At 44.8% G+C, this 18,821-nt stretch overlaps 1 protein-coding gene across 1 annotated transcript in view; it reads left to right on the plus strand.

Annotated features, from left to right (window-relative positions):
• Positions 1–18,821, plus strand: part of LOC129705884 (inactive serine protease PAMR1-like) — a 59,281-nt gene that overhangs the window by 21,522 nt on the left and 18,938 nt on the right. The window contains 4 exon segments of the mRNA XM_055649752.1: positions 1,568–1,785; positions 8,381–8,488; positions 13,791–13,961; positions 16,936–17,148. Of these exon segments, the coding sequence (XP_055505727.1) occupies positions 1,568–1,785; positions 8,381–8,488; positions 13,791–13,961; positions 16,936–17,148 (710 nt within the window).

The raw sequence follows: 18,821 nt of genomic DNA on the forward strand, positions 1-18,821 counted from the left end.
GGGTTTGCAGGCATAGCCAGGGTCTGGAGTGTTAGTATATATCACGCTCCCTTTAAACTCACTCTTTGATTGATTCATTGATTGATTGATACTTTGATCGATTGATACTTTATTGTCACATGTACTTGGTACAGTGAAATCCTTTGCTTTGCATACAATACGCAAGTATGCAAAGAGTCTCCACATAGAGGTTGTCGACAGAGTTACAAAAGTATTCAACATAGTCCTGATGGTCCCTCTTCCCCTTGCCCCCCCACTCCACCGGGTCCCTCTTTGTTGTCGGTGGTGCGTCCTCGACCGACTGCCAGCACAATGGCCCTCCTCGTTCACCGACCGTGCCCCTCGCTCACCGACGTCCCTCCTCCCTCTTCGACAGCTCCCCTCGCCTTCCTCGCTTGTCCCTGGTGGTCACTTCAATCGGTGGGATCGTCCTTGTTTGCAGTCGCCGCCAACTGAGTTCGCACCAACCAAAGTCCTGGTTGTGTCTAATTATTGGAATATTTCCGTGGTTCTTCAAATGTACGTGCCTCTTGCCCTCTCCTCTGATGTTTACCCCTAGAATCTATCTAAATGATCAAGGTATTGATTTATTACTCCTAAAGCTTCCTTTCAAGCCTTGGAGCTCAACATCTGCCAATGCTATTGCTGTCACCAAACAATTTGGGAGGTTTTGATTTAATCAACATTAGTGTCGTTATTGAATAAATGAACTTGCTGGGGACCCATGTGTCATGGGCCGCACGGTAACATATTCGTCAGTATGACCTCCTATCTACTCACAGATGACACGTCCATCAGAATCGCCCCCCCCCCCCAACTCTATAAACTGTACCCATTGTCTGTGGATGTGGACTGCATAGAGTAGATGCGGAGAGGATGTTTCCATTAGCAGAGAGTCTAGGACCAGAGGGCATAGCCTCCGAATAAAAGGATGTACTTTAGGAAATGAGACGAGAAGGAATTTCTTTAGTCAGAGGGTGGTGAATCTGTGGAATTCATAGCCACATATGGCTGTGGAGGCCAAGTCTTTAGGTATTTTTAAATGACGAAGTAGAGTAGATGGGCCGAATGACCAAATTCTATTCCAATGATTTAGAAACTTATGACTTGAACAGGGCTCTCGTGCCTGGAGATGGAAGCACTGAAGGGAAGTATTGAGGGAACTGCTGCCTGTGGAGAGAGTCACTGGGATCTCCTGTCCCTTGTGGAGGGAGGCATTGAGAGATCTCCTTCCTGTAGAGGGCGCTATTGAGAGATCTGCCCCTGGGGAGGGTGGCATTGAGGGATCTCCTTCCTGTAGAGGGCGCTACTGAGAGACCTGCCCCTGGGGAGGGTGGCATTGAGGGATCTCCTTCCTGTAGAGGGCGCTATTGAGAGATCTGCCCCTGGGGAGGGTGGCATTGAGGGGTCTCCACTGTGGAGGGAGGGAGGGAGGGAGGGAGGGAGGCAGAGAGGGAGATACTGAGTGATTTCCACTGAGGATGGAGTGAGGGCGCTCCTGCGAGTGGATGGAGGGGTCGCGGTGCGCCGGGTTCAGCCGCTCTGACCGCGCCCTCCTCTCTTCCAGGTTCTCCATGCTGAGCCTGGAGTTTGACTACATGTGCCAGTATGACTACGTGGAGGTCCGTGACGGCGACAACATCGACACCAGGGTCATCGGCAGGTTCTGCGGAAACGAGCGCCCTCCCCCTGTCCGCAGCTCCAGCAACGTGTTACATATTCTGTTCGTATCCGATGGGTACAAACGCTTTGATGGTTTTTATGCCACGTTTGAGGAAGTTGATGGTACGTCACCTGGTCCTGGGTCATAATCCACCACTCCCCACTCATTGCTTTCAGGTTCATTCACTGTTCAGGTGACATCTTCATCTCTCCGCAACTTCCTCACCTTCACCTTGCAATGTTTTCTATCTCAGCGACCTTCTCCGCCCCTCTCTGCCTCACCTCATTTGCTGGCACTCCTCCCTCACTACACCTACTCTGTCTCTCTCAGTTGCCTATATCTCCCTTTCCATTGACCACCCTGCTGATGCCAGATGCCAGGGTGGCAGATTACTGCAGTGAGGTCTCCCACAGCATCCTTGGGCCTTCTCTGACCCCTGTTGCTTCCAGGCGGGTGGCGAGTGGGCTTTCTCAAGCTCACTGTAGGAGCCAAGAATCTTGCAGGCAGGACAGACATAAGATCTGGTCCTTGGGGTCTTCCCTTTGGTGCTAGGCAGATATATTGGTCAGGATCTGGGATATCTTGTTGCATTTACACAGACAATTGATTAGACTGATCTTGGAGTATTAGGTACAATTCTGGTCACCACACCACAGGAAGGATGTGGTAGCAATAGTGAGAATGCAGAAGAGCTTCGCCTGGATGTTGTCTACAATGGCGGGCTGTAGTTATACAAAGAGGATGGATAGTCGGGGTGAATTCTCACTGGAGATTAGGAGTAACGTGAGAGATGTATGGGGCATAGATTGGTTAGTCAATCTTTTTCTCAGGACAGGGGAGTCTGGAACTAGACGGCCAAGGTTTAAGCAGAGAGGAGAGAAATGTAGAGGCAAGTCTGAAGCAGGAGGTACGTCCAAGTTAAGCGTTAAACCGCTGCTGCGTCATGCTGTTTATTTTCAGCTCCTGTTGTTGGCCCGACACTCAATCTAAAAATTCTTGAGTCGGAGCCAGCAAAAAGATTATCCGGATGAGGCCATTAGCCCATTCCATGTCCCTGCCTCCACCTCCTCCTCCTCCGGCAGCTCATTCCATACACCCACCACCCTTTGTTATCCCTCAGATTCCTATACAATATTCCCCCCTTCATTTTAATCCAATGCCCTCCTGTTATCAGCCTGTTATCGATTCCCCTCCTCTGGGCAAGAGACTGTGCGTCCACCAAGATACAAGATACATTTATTTGTCACATGTACCAATTGGTACCGTGAAATGTGTGGATCTATTCCTCCAGATCTATTCCTCCCATGATTTTATACACCTTTGTAAGATCCATGAAAGTGTTCACACAGTTCAAGGGGATGGTGGAGAAGGCATTTGGTTTTCTTGTCTTCATTGGTTGGGGTACAGGGCATAAGGGATGGGATATCATGTTGTAGTTGTGTAAGACATTGGTCTGGTTGTACTTCTATATTGTGTGCGGTTCGAGTCACCACAAAGCAGGAAAGATGTGGTAGAATTAGAAAGAGTGTGGAAGAGGCCATCATCTGGAATGGAGGGCTTCACTTACCATGAGAGATTGTGTAGGTTGGGCTGGCTCTCACTGGAATGCAGGTCGGTGAGGGGTGACCATGTCTTGCAAATACCTTGCCTCACACTCATCTCAGACCTACCCTTTCAACCTGTGACTTCTTGCCATTGTTTAACATGCACTAGCCTTCCTGATTTACATCTTCCATTCCCTCCACTGTTTTGGATACCTCAAGATGATCACCTGATAAGAAGGTGAGAAAACCAAGGCTGCTTTGCTCTTTCATTGTAATTCAAGGCGGGTGATATCATGGGGTAGGTCTTTCATGGGGTGGTCCAGTGTATGAAATTGTCCTTGTGCCTGGAGAATGGGGCTGCGTGGAGTACCGGTGCAATCTGATCAGAGCTTTGTGCCGCTTATAAATAACTTGAAATAGAATGGGACATGAGAGAGTAACATGGCATAGCATAGAAATGTGGTCACTATTGCAAACAGGAAAGCCGATTGTCAATTTGTACAAGTCAAAGTCCCTAAATGAGAAACAATGATGTATTTTATAGAAGGTTACACAAAAAAGCTGTAGAAACTCAGCGGGTGCAGCAGCATCTATGGAGCGAAGGAAATAGGCAACGTTTCGGGCCGAAACCCTTCTTGTATTTTATAGATGCTGATTGAGGCTGGGTTGCTTGGAAAAAAAGTCCTTTGCTTTTCTGTAAAGTGGGCCTAAGGACCACTTGTTGTTGGTCCAATCCTTCTGTAACTTACTGCAAGGTCAGCTCGGGGTTTTGTGTTGAAGTTTCTGGGCAGGCCTTGAATCCACAGCCTTTCCACTCAGAAGTGAGAGAACCAACCGTTCAGGTCAGGTTGAAAAACAGATTTTAAAAAACTGCAGATGCTGGATATCTGTGAAGATGAAAGAAGGAAATTCTGGAAACCGTCAGCAAATGAGGCAACATCTGTGGATAGAGAAATTGAGTTAATGTTAACTTAAGATGATGACCTTTCATCAGAACTGGGAAAGTTAGAAATCAAACGTGTTTTAAGTTTCACAAAATGGATGTATGTGTGTGTGCATAGGAATGTGTATATAGGAATGTGTGTGTGTACATGTTAGTACATATGTGTGAATGTGCATGTGTGTGTGCCCATATTTGAGTACACATGCATGCATGAGTGTGCATGACTGAATCTGTGCCTATGAGTGTATGTGTCTGTGAGCATGTACGTCCATCTGCATGGGTATACAAGTGTCTTTGTATCTACATATATATGTGTGTGCATGTTTGTGCTTGAGCTTGTGCATGCAGGTGTGTGTATCTATATGTGTTCATATGTGCACCTGTATGTGTGTGTAGATTTGTATGTTCACATGTGTGCATTCATATGTGTGTATATCTGTATGTTGTGTTTGTGCTTAAGCAGTTGCCTGCCAATGAGTGTATATGCATGTTGTATGCATGTATGTGTGCATCGTGTATGGATGTGTGCGCATCTATGTATGTATGTGTGTGTGTGTATCTACGTATGTGTGTTTCTGCTTGAGCATATGCGTGCATGTCTTTGTATGTATGTGTGCGTATCCGTATATGTGTGTATCTGTGTGCATACGTGCATGCATGTGTGTGTTTGTTGAGTTTAGTTCATTGTCAGGTATACCGAGGTACAGTGAAATCCTTTTGATGCGTGCTAACATGTGTGAACATGCATGTGTGTGTGTGGATGCGTTCATGCATGCATGCTTGGATTTGGGTATTTGTGCACATGTGTGATTAGTGAGGGAGAGATGGATAGAAGTTCCAGCGCTCCATTATTTCAGATTTCTAGTATCAACTGTATTTTGTATCTCACGGTTCCAATATTGCTTTCTCTCCTCGATTCCCATTAATCACTTATTTATATCTTGCACAGGCAGACTGCTGTGATGTATGTATTCATCACAAGCCAGTTATCACAAACTAGCTCCGAGCATTGCAAGCTTGCTGTAAGCACCATTTTTAAGCATTTCATCATCCTCTCTCAGCCAGCACCAACTGTGTTGTTCAGTCCCTCTTGCATTCACTTTATCACAGGTACTCTCTTTTTTCGCTTTACTCTTCTCCTTTCTCTCCAACCTAATACATATTTGATTTCTGACTTTTGTTGCTTCTGATGAAAGATCATCGACTGAAATATTGACTCTTCCACAGATGCTGTCTGACCTGCTATGCATATCCAACGTTTTCTGTTTCATACTTTATTTGTATTATGTAGTTCAACACCATGAGGTCTTATTGATCCCTAATCTGCTTTGGCTGCATCATCCATGGATACAGTGGACAACCTGTGGAGTCAATACATGGAACATCACTCCTTTTTGCTCTGCCATACTTTATTCTGATGCCACATGCTTTATTTTTTCATCAGCTTATGCATAGTGACAATTTTCTAACTCCTGGGATTTATCTTCAGAATCAGCTGACTGTGAGTGGAGAAATATCTGGATACTGAATGTATCTAATTTTCCATAGGTTTCTGAATTCATACGGCTGATGGAAGCTGAGACAGTCATGATCCAGTCTAGGGTGAAGACGGGCAGCCCCTTTGCTCACCATTAATACGTAGCTTCTTCTCAGGATGTTGTACGATGGCAAGGGAGGAAAAATGGGGCGATAGAAATGTGGTAGACTCCCATTATTGATTTTTTAAAAAAAAGTGTCTTCTTCACGTGGCCTCTTCTAAATGTTTATATGTTCAAGACGTAAGTAAGGCCACATTCAGGGCATTGCGTTCAATTTTGGTCGGCTTGCTATAGGAATTATGCCATTAAGCTGGAAAGGTGTTGAGAAGATTTACGATGTTGCCAGGACTCGTGTGCCTGAGTTGTGGGCAGATGTTGAATGATGATCTTATAGAGGTGTATAAAATCATGAAGGGCATGCACAAACGTGAATGCACAAAGTCCTTTTCCCAGTAGAGGAGAATCAAAACCTAGAGGGCATAGGAAGTCGTTGAGGCAGGTACAATAACAACATTTAAAATACATTTGGTCAGGTACATGGATATAGAAAGGTTTAGATAGATGACAATAAAAGGCTATCTATCTAACTATCTATCTATATCTATCTATCTATCTATCTATCTATCTATCTATCTATCTATCTATCTATCTATCTATCTATCTATCTATCTATCTATCTATCTATCTATCTATCTATCTATCTATCTATCTATCTATCTATCTATCTATCTATCTATCTATCTATCTATCTGTGTAAGGCTAAAGCGGCTAAGTAGGGCCGGCTATGATGCAAGGACAGCAAGGACAAGTTCGGGTGAAGGGTCTGTCTCCGTGCTGTTTGACTATGACTGATGCCACCTGCATACCCTAACCCATCCCAATCCTGCCTTGCCTCACCTCTGTCCTTACACCCTGCTCCCACTTGCCTCACAACCACAGAGAATTGGACGAAACACTGATGAATCTGAGCTGACTGGCTTGGAGCTTCCATCCATTGCCACATTGGGGGAGATTGGGGAGTGGAGGCTACTCTTGCCAGCTGGTGACAGGTAATGCCTGGTTCCGTCCAGCCCTGCCCAGCAGAGTCTCCTTGTTCTACCTTGCACTGAGATTCTTGGATCTACCTTTATCAAATCATAACATAGACAGAGTACAAAGTCCAGGATTGATCTAAGAAACAGATCTATTTTGCAAGGTTAGTTTATCATCTGGCATTTCCACCCACTGCCGCCATAATGCCTAAAGTAGAAGCTGGACTCCAAACATAGCTCATTAGAACCACTTACAATTAGCCTGTAATACTTAAAGCTGGCCAGTGATGCCTGAAACTAGCCTGAAATGCCTAAAGCTAGTCAGTGATGCATAAAGCTAGCCTGCGATACATTAATGAAGTTTAAATTTAGACTGCAAGGGTTACAGCTAGCCTGTAATGCTTAAACTTGGTCTATAATACTCAAAGCTAACCGGTAATGCTTTAAAATTAGCATGTAATACAGCTAGCCTGTAATGCTTAAATGTGACCTTTAATTCTTACAGCTAATTGGCAATGCTTCAAGTTAGCATGTAACACTTACAGCTAGCCTGCAATGCTTAATGGTAGCCTGTAATACTTGAAGCCAGCTTGTAATGTTTAAAGCTAGACTGTAATGCCTAAAGTTAGCCTGCAATGCCTAAAGTTGGTTTATAATAAAGTTAGACTGTGAGACATAAAGATAGGCTGAACCACCTAACAGTTGACTGAGGAAACAGCTCCAGCTGAGCCACTGTGGTAAGAATTTCAGAACATAGGATTGCAGGTCATGGACATGAGAGGCAGCTTTGAGTGTGTACAAGGCTGCAGCACAGATGAAGCAGCAGATTGCCATGTTTTTCTCGAGGCAGTCGATATTCGGGGGGGTAGAAGGAGGTGAAGGGTTTGGAACTTACGACGATGGTTAGAAGGAACGCTGGGGTCGGGAATTCTGACTGAATCCCATCAAGGCCACCCAATCTAAAACGAGCAGCCTTGTCTGAGAGGATAAACATAGAAACATAGAAAATAGGTGCAGGAGTAGGCCATTCGGCCCTTCGAGCCTGCACCGCCATTCAATACGATCATGGCTGATCATCCAACTCAGCATCCTGTACCTGCCTTCTCTCCATACCTCCTGATCCCTTTAGCCACAAGGGCCACATCTAACTCCCTCTTAAATATAGCCAATAAACTGGCCTCAACTACCTTCCGTGGTAGAGAATTCCAGAGATTCACCACTCTCTGTGTGAAAAATGTTTTCCTCATCTCGGTCCTAAAACATTTCCCCCTTATCCTTAAACTGTGACCCCTTGTTCTGGACTTCCCCAACATCGGGAACAATCTTCCTGCATCTAGCCTGTCCAACCCCTTAAGAATGTTGTAAGTTTCTATAAGACCCCCCCCTCAATCTTCTAAATTCTAGCGAGTACAAGCCGAGTCTATCCACTCTTTCTTCATATGAAAGTCCTGACATCCCAGAAATCAGTCTGGTGAACCTTCTCTGTACTCCCTCTATGGCAACAATGCCTTTCCTCAGATTAGGAGACCAAAACTGTACACAATACTCCAGGTGTGGTCTCACCAAGACCCTGTACAACTGCAGTAGAACCTCCCTGCTCCTATACTCAAATCCTTTTGCTATGAATCGGAAAGCCATGCCTGTCTCTTGTTGCCTTTCAGTGTGCTCCTCGTCGCCATGCTTGCACGATGGGATGTGTCTCCGGGCCGGACCTGCCAACTATGAATGTGCTTGTCTGGCTGGGTACACTGGCAAACGTTGTGAAAACAGTAAGTATCAAGGTTTGTGCCAACTTTAGCCTGTAGGTACATCATGCTCAGAGCCTTCATGCATTATTGCAGCTGGAATGTGTGGAATTATTTGGAGAGACTGGGCCCTAATCCTTAATTTGGATTGTATGCACAATTCTCTTCACACCGAGCTGTGTTTGTCCTGTATCGCACTGGAGCTTAAATGGTGTAAAGGCTCGATAGTCTAAGCAGGTCAAGCCACAGCCATTGACCGTAAACTTAATGTTTCAGTTTAATGACCTTTCAGTTTCTCTCTCCGCAGATGCTGCCTGGCCTGCCGACTGTTTCCAACATTTACTATTTCATTTCAGATTTTTGGCATCTGTGGTATTTTAGTTATGGAGTTACCTGCTACATTTTGTTCTGACTCCGATAAAGCTCTAATAACTGATGAAGGGTCTCGACTTGAAACGTCACCAATTCCTTCTCTCCAGACATGCTGCCAGTCCCGCTGAGTTACTCCAGCATTTTGTGCCTATCTTCGATTTAATCCAGCATCTGCAGTTCTTTCCTACACAAGGTCTAATAGCTGTCAGGTTGTCAATCCTTACTCCTGCCATACGGCAGAATTTCATCAGCTATGCTGAGTAGTTTAGGTGGAGAAGGTTGACCTGGTAAAGGAAAGCCCAAGCCTCAGGGAGGGTGGTAAACGTTAAACTAGCAAGGACTTCAGGCAAGTGAGGATTTGAAACAAAATGTCAGACTCAGCATTGCTCAATTAAAATGGAAGATAACAGCTGAGTTGCCTGGTCCCACACACCATGATCGAATCATTGAATCAGACAGCATGCACCAGGCCCCATGGCCCACTGAGTCTGTGACAGCCATCAAGCTCCTATTTACACTAACCCTACATTGATCCAATATTATTTTCCACATATTCCCACCATCTCTCCCCAGATTCTATCAATCATCTACAGACTAGGTAGAATTTATAGTGGCCAATTATTCAATCCAGTCAGGAATGAGGGAGATAACTGGAGCACCCGGAGGAAACCCATGTGGTCAGAGGAAGAATGTGCAAACCAAAGGTCAGAATGGAATCCAGTAAACTGGTGTTGCTCCATTAGGGGAGTTTGGGGCGTGAATTTAGTTACAAAATTCTGAAGAAAGAATTGGGAATCTTTGTATTTATACAAATCCTAGACTTCTATAGAATCAATGATTGCAGAATTAATGATCCCCACTCTTTAGCTTTCATTGTGCCACGGATATAATGTAATTCTAAACATTATCCAGTAGGAGTATTTTTGTAACTTTCTAAATCCAAATAAACCGCAGCCTAAAACTCAATCTTTTAAAAATGTCATTGATCAATGGTTGAATTGGTATGAATGAAGAGACTTCAATAGGTCGTTCCATATACTTACCACTCTCGGTGCGAAGCGGTTGCCACCCAAGTTCATAGTAAATCTTGCATCTCACGTCTTACTTAATATAAAGCAGAAAAAGTCCATTCAGCCCATCGGATCAGTGCTAGTCTCCAATTCTTTTACATATTCCCATCAACTACTCTTTGCTACTTTGTCACTTGCCTACAGAAAGGAGTAAATTATTATAGTAAATGAACGTGCATGCATACCTTTGCGATGTGGAAAGAACAGCAAGATTGTGCAGACTCCACACAGACAGCACCTGCGGTCAGGATCAAACCCAAGTGTTCATAAGTTCATAATTTAATAAGTGATAGGAGCACAATTAGGCCATTCGGCCCATCAAGTCTACTTTGCCATTCAATCATAGCTGATCTATCTTTCCCTCTTAATCCCATTCTCCCGCCTTCTCCCCATAACCTCTGCCTTAAAAGTATCCATGGACTTGGCCTCCACAACCTTCTGTGGAAATGAATTCCGCAGATTCACCATCCAAGTGTAAGTGAATGGAGCTGTGAGGCAGCAGCATCTACTGCTGCAACTCCATGCCGCCTCTGTCATATTCATTGGTATTGCGAGCTGAGAGAAAATATTGATGGTGTGCCTTTGCTTTGATTTTCTGACACTCTTTATATATCATTGGAAGGTTTAATATCAGAGAAAGTCAGGATCCTGATGCAATGCTGAGGATTGTTTTCATTGTCTCACAGATGACAAATCTGAGAGATAGTTTAGAAAACCGTCAAATAACTGGATTTTGTCTGAATTTGATGGACCGATCCTTTTAATTCATGCTGAAATCTAGTAAAATCTGGTAACTCTTTAATGGAATATCTAAATAACCTCTTCCTGTCTTAATGATTGGTTGATAGTTGCAAATCTCATGAGTAAAAGCGATTTAAACACCTCAGGAAAAAAACAACAGTTATAAATTATTGTGCAGGAAGGAACTGTAGATGTTGGTTTAAACCGAAGATAGACACAAAATGCTGGAGTAACTCAGCAGAACAGGCAGCATCTCGGGATAGAAGGAATGGGTGACGTTTCGGGTCTGAAGAAGGGACTCAGCCCAAAACGTCATCCATTCCTTCTCTCCAGAGACGCTGCCTGTCCCGCTGTGATACTCCAGCATTTTGTGTCTTTCTACAATTTTTTATTATTTTTAGGTTGCAATTCCTGGAAGTCCAAAATACCATGTAGATTTAAAAGTTAGCAACAAAGGTTATGTTTACTAATAAGTGTGGCTTAGAGGTAGAGTTGCTGCCTTACAACGAATGCAGCGCCGGAGACCCGGGTTCGATCCTGACTACGGGCGCTGTCTGTACGGAGTTTGTACGTTCTCCCCGTGACCTGCGTAGATTTCCACCGAGATCCTCGGTTTCCTCCCACACTCCAAAGACGTGCAGGTATGTAGGTTAATTGGCTTGGTAAATGTAAAAAAAATTGTCCCTAGTTGGTATAGGATAGTGTTAATGTGCAGGGATCACTGGTCGGCACGGACCCAGTGGCCGGTAGGACCTGTTTCCGCGCAGTAACTCTAAACTAAACTAAGAATAAGAATATTTTATTATTTCACGGTTGACGTTACTGTAGTTATTGTCCCCTGATTCCCATCGACCTCCTCCAGATTCTACTGCTCACTTACATACATTGGGCAAGTTACCGTGAGTTACAGGGAGAACAGGCAAACTCCACGCAGGTGGTCAGGATTGGACCCAGAGCCCAGGATTAAGAAAACCATTGCGTACATGGATGGCAAGAAGATCTCAGTTGTAAAATGTTCATGTTCTTGCTTTCTGAATTCTAATCTTTAGCTTGACAGAGAGCTAAGGTAATTAGTCTAACGCTGTCCCAACCTGGGGATTTGCGACTGAGTTCGTCTGCAGTCCTTCAGCGCACAGGGGACCTATAATTCACTGCAAATCGAGGTGAGTTTGCATTTGCTGGCTGGTCTAACGCCATGTCTTGTGGGAGGAGATTCACCATGATGTCGCCTGGATAGGAGAAGGTTAGTTATGGGTTGAGATTAGATGGGTTGAGATTAGATAGGCTGTGTTTCCTGGAATGAAGGAGGCTGAGAGGTTACCTGTTAGATGTGATGAAAATGACAGGAAACACAGAAAGGGTAGAAGTTCAAAATTATTATTTTTCCATGTTAGGGGTATCACAAACAAGACAGCGTAGTATTAAGGTGATAGCTTAAAGGGGATCTGAGGGCAAGGTTTTCCACACACAGAGATAGACACAACGTGCTGGAGTAACTCAGCGAGTCAGGCAGCATCTCTGGAGAAAATGAATAGGTGTCGTTTCGGGTTGAGACCCTCCCACACAGAGAGTGGTTAACATCTGGAGCTTGTGGTGGAATCAGATGCATCCACACTCTTAACAGGATTTAGACAAACACTTAATTGATCAAGGCATAGAGAATATGGTCCTAATGCAGGCAAATTGGATTAATGCAGATGGGGTGGGGGGGGAAATGCTGTGCACTTGATGGGCAGAAGGGCCCGTTTCTGTGCTGTACTCTATCACTCTGTGACTTTATCTTGGTGGCCAGAAGGGCAAGAGAAACACAGTACCAAAATAACGAGGATCAAATGGCATTAATTGTGCACTGTGTGGAGTAATGTTAAACTCACATTTTATCAAAAGGTTTGTGATTTCATAATGGGAGTAAAATACAACAGTTGCTGGAAATCTGAAATGAAAACAGAAAATGCTGTAATTATTAGCAGGACATACAGCATCTGAGGAGATTCCTGTTACATCATGTTCCATCCGTTCCCTTATGGATTTATGACTAGCCATTATGTATTTATGGTTCCTAAAAATCAAAACGACCTTTACATATCACCCTTGCCCATTTTGTCACATATTTAAAAACCATCAGAAAGTCTCTACTCCTTTCACAGTCCTGACCTGTTTGATCTTTCCTGACAGATGTTTCAGTAAATTCCTTGTTAGCTTTTATGAATGTTCCCCAGTACTTCCATGCCTACGTTTCTGGTTTGCCAGCAGTCCAGAGCAATGCAAGGAAGGCCTGACCAAGACCTTGGAGATGTTTAACACAACTTCATTGCCTCACGAAACTGTGATGCTGCTTCTAATAATTTTGTCATCATTTTTCTAGATCCCTTTTAGTTTTCTACACTTCTCATTTATTAAACTGTATATTTATTCCCAAGCCTCAACGCCTAACATTTGCAGAGATAAACTTTCATTTGCCACTTAGTGAATAGGTCTGCCTGTTTCCTAATGCCTTCTGGATGCTGCATTGTAAGATAAAGGACCCTGTTCTGATACCAAGTTCCTTGTTTCTGTCTGAATCACAGTGGTCCCAGCATTGGGTTTTGTCGTTGTCTGTCTTCCTCCAATCTGAATGAGTACCCTTTCCCTCAACCCCTTTTATTTGGTTAATTTGTCTTCCAGTCAGCGACTTCCCCATGGGCTAATTATGGGTCGACAAAGGGGAGCCTTTTCAACACAGAATGGAAACTTCATATCTAAATATCATCTCTACATCATAAATTTACCACCTGACATTTACAAGCCCAATGTGTAATTGTGAAGGTCCTCACCTGTGTTCAAGTAGCTCACACAGTCAGTAGACCTTAACAACTAGTCTGGGACATACGGCATCTATCTATGAGAATTATTTCCCAGCAATATTCATGAAACATTCAATGAGTGCGAATTGGGGAAGGCTTTGGTTCTCCTTGTGAAGAAATCTCACAGAGATCTGGGATTTTCTGGGATTTTCCCACTGTGGTCTCCAGGAATTGTTCAAACTTGTTGTGAGGGGGAGGGTTGTCTTTCTGTTAATTGTTAAATGTTCTTGAATTTGCATGCTTGCAGGATTTGTTAAATGTCTGCAGCAAAGTGAGTTTATCAACTATGTGACCTGTCAGTGGTGATATGTAGGAATACGTTGGCCCCGGTCAATGGGACGATGGAAGGGGATGACTTCCGATTTGGCTCCCAGGTCTACTTCGGTTGCCATGAGGATTTCCACTTGGTTGGAAGTAACGTTGCCACTTGCCAACTGGATGGGACATGGAGCTCAAGTGCGCCACACTGTGGTAAGGCTCTTCAATACGCCATGTTTTGGGAGGCAGAGATCACATTTCCATGTGAGGATGGGGTTGGAGGGCTATGGGGAATACATCTACGATTTAGTCTCCACAAGGTTAAATGACACCTCACATGGATGGATACTCCTCTATAGTAATACCCTGTCAGGATATTATCATTTATCAGTAGAGGAATTAGATGCAAACAAAGACCGTTGGCAGAGCTGTGCCTCACAGCATCGGAGACACAAGTTCAATCCTAACTCCTGGTACTACCTGTGTGGAGTTTGCATCTTCTCTCTGTGGCCATGTGGGTTTCCTTCAGGTGTTCCAGTTTCCTCACACATCCCATAGGTGTGCGGATGTTTAGGTTAATCCCCTGTGACATTGCTCCAAGCGTGTTGGAGCTGGATGCGAAAGTGGGATAACAAGTCCTTGAAAATGTTCGATGAGTAAAGAGGTTAAACGTTATTGGGGACAGCTGGAAATGCAGAGATGAGGGTACAGAGGAGACTCAAGAAACTGCAGTTGCTGGAAGTCCGAGCAACTAACAAAGTGCTGGAGAAACTCGGTGGGTCAGGCAGCATCTGTGGAGGGAATCGACAGTTGATGTTTCAGGTCAGGACACTTCCTCAGACTGATAGGAGTTGTGCGGGAGAAAGCTAGAAAAGAGAGGTGGGAGGGAGGAAACGGCAGAGCCTGGTGAGTGATTGGTGGATACAGGTGAGGGTGCTTTGATTTTCAGATGGGTAGTGTAAGTGACAAAGGCTTGAGGTGAAAATGAGTCAAAGAGGTGTCAGATTAGGAGGAGGAGTGAAATATGTGGAAGGGAGTGGGCATTGGAGGATAAAAGGGAAATGGGGGACTCGGATGGGAGATGAGTGTACAAAGGAGGAAAAAAAGGATTAGGTTGTCTAGGAGGGATGGAAGATGGTCAGGATCGAACCTGGGCCGCAGGAGCTGTGGGACAGTCACTCTGCTAGCTGTGCCACCGTGCCACCCAGAATGACATCACTGATAAATTCTGTCACTCATTTTGATTTGAACAAGAGTCTTGAAGTCAACAAGATGCCTTTTATCTCCTGCCGCAGTACTGTGGATGGAAGAGAATTTAAAGAGCAGTGTTCATGTAACTAATCTCAGCCACCCAGTGACAGTCCTCTCTGCTGCTTAAACCGAAGATGGGCTCAATCATTTTACACTATAGGAGTTTCTTCTCCCAGTGGCTGGTGAATCTCTGGAGTTCTCTGCCTCAGAGGATTGTGCAGATGGGTCAATGGGAGTATTTAAAGAAAGGTAGATACATTTTTGGAAGATTGAATGCTGTGTGGAACTGGCACAGAAGAGCAGATGAGGTCGGGGTAGATAGGCCATGTTTATACTAAATAGTAGAGCAGGCATGAGGGGCCGAGTGGCCTACTCCTGCTCCTGATTATGTGCTCTCTTGGGATGACATCATCTACATACTTCCAGAAAAGGTCAACATGCTTCCAAGATGGCGCCCAACCCAGGCGGATTTCTGCATGCTAGCCGCAGAAGCAGATCTACAATCACATGTTATAATCGCTCCACACTCTTAAATCTTTATTCCTTATACACGGTAAATGGTTCGATTGTAATCAGTTATTATCTTTCTGTTGACTGGTTAGCACACAACAAAAAGATTTTCACTGTACCTCGGTACACGTGACAATAAACTACTAAACTAAGGTTAGCTGAACCCTATACCAGTGTGGTATCGGGGGGGGATTTGTGTCTAATTTGTGTGAACACATAATGGCCATGTACCCAGGTGCCTAAGCTTTGCTGCTGCATTCAGCTTCCTGGGCATCATGTGTTACTTCACCCTGGTGATGCATACTTTATTCTCCAGATTCTAAAACATGTCGGGGTGGGGTATTTTCTCCTCAGTCATTAGTGCTAAATTTCTACTTCAAAAGCAGAATACATGCAGAGATGTTGCACTATTGTGCATCTGGGTCCTCTTGCTAATAAGGATATAAGGGATAGAAGTAGGAAGAGGTTATTTGGCACTCGTATCTTTTCTGCCATATAACATGATCATGGCTGATCTTTTGCCTCGGTACCACTTTCCTGCACTTACCCTTCATTCCCTTATTATTACGTCGCACACAGGTTCCAATGTTCAAAGGCAATCCTAAACAAATGCACCATATGGTACATGGCTCACATATTTCTTCCCAAACCAAAAAAAAGCCAGACTAGAGGATCAGTAGGTGGGAGGGGGAAAGTTTAAAGGAGATGTGCGGGACAGGTTTTACTAGTGGATGCCTGTAACACACGGTGGGAGCATCGTGGAGACAGATACGACAGTGGCATTTAAGAGGCTTTAATGATTTGATGAGTCTCTGATACTTTATTGACACAAAATGCTGGAGCAACTCAGCGGGGCAGGCAGCAGCTCTGGAGAGAAGGAATTGGTGACGTTTCGGGTCGAAACCCTTCCTCAGTCTGAAGAAGGGTCTCGAAACGTCACCCATTCCTTCTCTCACGAGATGCTGCCTGTCCCGCTGAGTTACTCCAGCATTTTGGGTCTCTCTTCGGTTTAAACCAGTATTTGCATTTCTTTCCTGCATGCTATATTGTCACATGCACTTAAGTGCAGTGAAATGCAGTTTGTTTTGCATACAACCCAGTAAAATCATATTGCAGACCTCACCTTGCCGAACAGTCCTATCTTGTGGCTGCTGCCGCATGTGGCAGTAGGCACCCACTCACCCCCACACCCCCCTTCATTCTCAGCGCGCCCCCCCCTACTTTTAGATAGACATAAAAATAAGTAGTGAATGGAGAAACATGGATAACGTTCAGGCAGAAGGGAATAGTTTAATTTGGCATCTCTTACCGTTCTTTGCTACGCAAAGGGGTCCACTAATGTTGCAAAGAAATCTAGGCCCACCTCTCCCGCAGTCTAGACTGGGTCTTCCATACCATTGTTTTCACTGTGTTATTTGACCTGTAGTTCCAGAGATCAAGTTCTGTGCCGACCCTGGTACACCAGTCAATGGACGTCGGAGGATTCTGCCCGGACGCGGGGACCTACGCCAGGGCAATGCCACCTTGGGCACCGTCGTGCAGTTCACCTGCAACTCTTTGTTTGTGCTGAGTGGCAGCTCTCAGGCAAGGTGCCAACACGATGGGATGTGGTCCGAGAAGCAGCCAACCTGTACGAAAGGTAATATCACAAAACCCTTTCTTAGCCAAAGGTAACATCACTGGGTTCATAAGTTCATAGGTTCATAAGTTCATGTGGCAGAATTAGGACACTGTGCCATTCAACCATGGATGATCTATCTTCCCCCACTTAACCCCATTCTGCAGGCTTCTCCCCATAACCCCCGACACCCACACCCGAAATGCATCTCACCCCCTCCTGTTTTCATTGGGAGCTCGTGACTTCAAATAGCAGAGTGGTCTTGCGTTAAATCATGGCCACCCGGTAGCCACCTACTCATGAGGAATGAATGTGACCTCAGCCTGTCCTGCCTAGGATCATCGAATACTTTGGTGGACTTGTAATGCTCAACCTTGGCTGCTGAATATTGTTCAAAGACCAAGTGCTGTGCCACATCTGGACACATGTTGGACATGCTATTCCTGCTGCTCTACCTTACAATCAGAGAACTGAAGGCACTTAGACTTTACCACACGTCACCTGTTGACTAGGGTCACATCTAGAAATATACATTCCTGTTTCCTGTTGTTTTCCCTGTACACGTAGACTGAATGGCAGAGTCCATTCGCACCTTCTGGGCCATTATGTTCCAGGAGTTCCTATCTCTGTCTGGGGCAATAACAGGTTATGGATGCAGTGTCATAATTTTGTCTTACCAGATCTGCTTCAGTTCTGCTTTAGTGCTGCTTTAGTTTAGTACATTGTCACGTATCGAGGTCCGGTGAAAAGCTTATTCTGTTGCACGCTATCCCGTCAGTGCAACCACTATCCATGATTACAATCTAGCCACCCAGGGTGATGTCTGCACAGAGATTCAATGAGGCCCAGGGAACAGAATGGGCAGTTTTGTCTCTGTGTGACCTACGATCAGAAAGGGCATGGGATCCAGTCTGGAATATTCTTGACACTATGTACTATATTACGACTATCTGGCATGGTGGCCCAACGGTATAGTTACTGCTTTACCATGCCAGAGGCCCCGGTTTGATCCTGACTATGGGTGCTGTCTGTACAAAGTTTGTACGTTTTCCCCGTGACCTGCATGGGTTTTCTCCGAGATCTTCGGTTTCCTCCCATGCTCCAAAGACGTGCAGGTATGTAGGTTAATTGGCTTATTATAAATGCACAATTGTCCCTAGTGAGCGTAGGATGATGTTAATGTGCGGGGATAGCTGGTCGGTGTGGATTCGGTGGACCAAAGGGCCTGTTTCCGTCTTATATCTAAACAAAACTAAACTAAATTCTCCAGGTAAACTAGAAATATCTCTGACAAATGGCAAAGCTGGGGCAGCAACTCAGCAGATGTCAGTGTCAGCATGGCCACTTGTGGTCAGAAAGGTTCTGTATTCTAAGCATTAGATTTGAAAGAAGTTGCAGATTACCCTGAGGATTAAGTAATACATAGTTTAGGGAGGCCTGTTTGTGCTAGGCCTGCCATGAATCCACAATCCCTGAAGATGCACTAACCCTGCGGGGCCTCACAGAGCAGATTGATTTTCAGGCTGAACTACACAACTGTCCTAGGAGGCAGTGGGGCCTACAAGCAGGAACCAGGCCTCAGTTGACAGGACCTGAGGCCCTGCTCTGGGACCACATGATGGTCTTTTCACAGCTCGCTCCGTCTGTGGCCTTCTCAAATGTTTCTCAATCTCTATCATATTTTCAAGAATAGT

This window comes from Leucoraja erinacea, chromosome 18 (assembly GCF_028641065.1).
Source record: "Leucoraja erinacea ecotype New England chromosome 18, Leri_hhj_1, whole genome shotgun sequence".
In the NCBI taxonomy this organism is placed as follows: Eukaryota; Metazoa; Chordata; class Chondrichthyes; order Rajiformes; family Rajidae; genus Leucoraja; species Leucoraja erinaceus.